This window comes from Lactuca serriola, chromosome 4 (genome assembly GCF_051521515.1).
Source record: "Lactuca serriola cultivar US96UC23 chromosome 4, Lser_US96UC23_V15, whole genome shotgun sequence".
Taxonomy (NCBI): Eukaryota; Viridiplantae; Streptophyta; class Magnoliopsida; order Asterales; family Asteraceae; genus Lactuca; species Lactuca serriola.
The window spans coordinates 61,673,341-61,677,159 of record NC_136411.1 but is presented as its reverse complement, the minus strand read 5'-3'; the positions used below and the strand labels follow the sequence as shown (position 1 = coordinate 61,677,159).

The 3,819-nt window shown below is 34.8% G+C and overlaps 1 protein-coding gene across 1 annotated transcript; it reads right to left on the bottom strand.

Moving 5' to 3' along the window:
* Positions 1-1,732: 1,732 nt before the first annotated feature.
* On the bottom strand, positions 1,733-2,842 carry LOC145098426 (F-box/LRR-repeat protein At5g02910-like). Its single transcript, XM_079036064.1, has 2 exons — positions 2,430-2,842; positions 1,733-2,312 (listed from the first exon to the last, which is right to left on the bottom strand). The coding sequence occupies exons 1-2, from the start codon at positions 2,840-2,842 to the stop codon at positions 1,733-1,735; spliced, it is 993 nt and encodes a 330-aa protein (XP_078892190.1).
* Between the last annotated feature and the right edge of the window lie 977 nt (positions 2,843-3,819).

The window sequence follows — 3,819 nt, the reverse complement described above, 5'->3', positions numbered from 1 at the left end:
ATGAGGATGGGGGAGTGATGTTGTTGAGAATGACTTATCTGAAAGCTTTTAACAATGTTCTCTTAAATGCAAGGAAGAAGCCCATTATTACTATTAGGGGTGTGCATCAAACCGCATAAACCGTCCACACCGCACCAGGATCGTTTACCATACCGGTTCAACTAAATAACCGGTTTTTAAAACATTGGTTGTAAGACATGTTGCAAGTCATGAATAGAGGGCAGACGTTCTCACCAAACCGTTCACAAGATTCATGTTCAAGGAAATGAGAGAAAGGCTGGAATGAAAATTCTGAATTAAGGGGAAATATGTTGGTTTAATCCATAATTTTTTAGGGTAAATTGAAAATTTTATGCACTGTTTATTAGAGTCTTTCAACAGGCCATGTAGGCCATATTACCTTTTCTTTAGGCGTAACCAAGAAGTGAGTTTGTTGCCCCCACAATTCTAGGTAGCATTTCTTTTATATAAATGTAGCTATTTTCCCTTTCATTTTGAGCGTATGAAATATAAGAAAAAATCTGCCCCAATTTGCTCTGTCTCTCGATCAATATAATCTCAGGTGTGTTTTGCCCTCTTTTGCCCTTCAAAATACTCTTACAAAACTGTTCTAGGAAGTTTGTGTATTTATCTTTTCAAGATATTCAAAGTCCCTAGAGTATCCCTAGCTAAAGTAGAAGGTATGATGAGTAATTTTTTTTGGGAGGAGAGAGATCTGTGATAAAATGTTACACCTTGTATGGTGGAAGAAGGTGGTTCCCCCTAAATAAGTTAGCGGATTGAGGATTTAGTCTTTTTGCTGCAAATAAACCGCTTCTTATCAAGTGGCAATGGATATTTTGTTAATACAAATGATGACGCACTTTGAGTTAATTTGATCAGAGCACTTTATGGGGAATCTAGACTTTTCTAAGTGGTGTTGGTTCTAAAAGTGGTTCAAGTCTGCGTGTGAGTATTGTAAAGCTATAAACAAGTTGGGTGATCACAACTTTATGATGGAGAATTTTATGATCGCATCAAATGGAATTTTGGCACGACAAATGGTATGGTAAAATTCATTTTTTCTAGTCGGTTTTTGAGGCTATTTGCTTTGGAAACTCAAAGAGACTGCAAGGCGAGTTGTGTTGGGTTGAGGATGATATTGAGTTTTGGTCTGGAAGGGGAGGAAGAGGATTAATAGGTATGCTCCAATAAAAGTTCATATTCATGGGTGACAATAGGATTGGATAAATTAGCCACTCGGGTTAATTTTGATAGGTTGGGTATAAAATTACAGTTATCACTTGTATATTTGTAAAGGAGATAATGAGACAAGCGATCACTTATTTTCACTCGAAAGTTCAGTGTTTCATCTGAAAAGAAAAGTAGCAATAGAAACTATGGAAGTATGCAATCCAGAAGATTTAAATAAACACAAAACATCCATATATTATAAGTTTAACAACATTTGTAGCCAAAACCAGCTACCAAGCATGTATTATAAGTTAAACAACATCTCACAGACAAGCATCTATGATATTCTAAAACAACGGGTAGCCAGGAGAACTTCTGATATGAAAAGATTAATAGAACCTGAAAATTTAAAATTATCAGTGTAAGAAGGGGTAAAATGGAGATAAGTACATATAAATTTAACAATAGCTCAAAAAGGAATTTGACATGAATAAGTATTAAGAATTTAGATTGATCTTACCTGATATGATAATGACCGACTGGTTCATTGCAGCCCATGTCAATCTATATATTCAATATAAGCTACACAACCTGGAGAACCGCTACGGAAATAACTTAAAATATCATCAAGCACAACATGTTTTCGAAAGATAGAACAAGGCATTTCATCCAAAGTCAAACTTTCTAAACTCACAAAAGGGCAAGGTCTCCTTTCACGTAAGCCACAAAACCTTGAAATATACAACACGGCATCTTTGTCTAAAATAAGGTGCTTTACCTTGTGAAGTTGATGAAAAGTGTTGATCATTGTTTCAACATAATTTGGTGGGTTTTCAGTAGGCCTATCATAAATGGTTCGAAAGCTTACCATTTCTAATAAATCAAGATCATTGGCTAATAACAAAGACGGAGTCATGTGATCATATATGAAAGATGAAAGATTCGGTGTTGAGATCACAAATTGACAAGAACGCACAAGACAGATTAATGTGAGGTTCTCTAATGCACTTGATGTGATATAGAATGTACGAACATTCCATAATCGGCAATCAAGCAACACAAGATATTTCAGATTTGAAAAGGAGGAAAACAATTCTAAGGATCCATCGTCGTTTGGAGGATCCAGTGTAAATGTAACCCTTTGCAGATGTAAAGTAGTTAAAGTAGGCAAATACCATGTCAGATTTGGAGATTTTAACAACTCAAAATCGATATCCAAATAAAGATCTTAAAGAAAATGAGATTTAAGCAAAGACAAATTGAATCCGCCACGTCTAGTTGGTATATCATACATGTACAGAATGCTGAGCACTTTAGTGCCGTGTGACATTGAATATGCTATGATCTTTTTGAGAAGACGGATGGGGATCGAATTTGAAATGATGTCAATGATTGGAATTTCTGCATCTTTCTTTCGTTTAGATAGAAATTTATGCACAAAATTATCGAATTTATGACCAGTGGAGAGATCGGTCTTGAATTTGAGACGTGGATGGCCTTTCCATGTATTTCTCCACCTACGTGACAAAAGGCTACTTTGAACAGAAAATTTTGAGTCTAGAAATGAGTAAATGTGATCAATCAAATCATCGGGCAAACGGGAAATTTGATCTTCTTTGATCTGTTTTTTAGCCCTCTTGCTAACCCTCTTTGATTTTCTCCGCATCATTTTTGATATGAAATCTATAGAATAGGGTTTCAATGTTTGATTTTGGGGCTGTGTATAGAGAGATACCCTTCATTTTTTTGTTTACCATTATATATAGCCATATGACGTGTGTCAGTGAACTTGCCAAAAGTTATTACTCACCGCTAAAGCATGGAATATATCAGTCAAAACGGATGAGAGTTGTACCAAAAGTTATTACTCACCGCTAAAGCCTTTGGCCTAGCGGTAATGAGTGAATCTCTCAACTGAGAGGTCATGGGTTCAAATCTCTTACAAGACATATGTGGTATTTAGGAGTAGGTTAGCTAGTTTTCCGTTTAAAAAAAAATAGTATTAAAAATCATTGAACCAAAACTAAATAGTACTACAAATCTGCAATTGCACTTAACAAGAATCCAAAAAAAAAGATAGTATTAAAAATCATTGAACCAAAACTAAATAGTACTACAAATCTGCAATTACACTTAACAAGAATCCAGTGTATCACGGGAAAAGCAAACATATTGGGATCAAGTATCATTTTATCTGTGAATTGGCAAGTCATGGAGATGTTGAAGTTATATTTTGCAGGAAAAAATATCAAGTGGCTGAAGTGCTTACTACTAAGGCATTAAAGGATGGAGATTTCTTAAAGATGAAAGAAAAGATGGGACTTATGCAAGTCCAGCGTATAATATAGACTTGTACATGGAGGAACTATGTTGCTAAGTAGTTACCAGAAGTTACTTAAAGGAGGTGGTTAAAGTCAGTTACATTGAATGCCAAAAATGGGAAAGGTTGCAATGCTTCGTGTCTGTAAATATGTGATTATGTACTATGTTAAGAATTAATGAAGATTTGTTTGCTTCTTAGTGAAGATAAGTTTTCATTGTTCTCAGTATAATCTGTTACACAATCTATAGAAATCAGTGTAATTAACAATCAAAAGGAAACAAATTATGCTACATCAGAATGGCAATGTAATTAACAAATAATAA

Excerpts from the sequence above, each read along its gene's own strand:
- LOC145098426 (XM_079036064.1), bottom strand. The coding sequence starts at position 2,842 with ATGATGCGGAGAAAATCAAAGAGGGTTAGCAAGAGGGCTAAAAAACAG. Across the intron at positions 2,313-2,429 it reads AGACGTGGCGGATTCAATTT|GGTTACATTTACACTGGATC; the intron begins GTCTTTGCTTAA and ends ACATCTGCAAAG.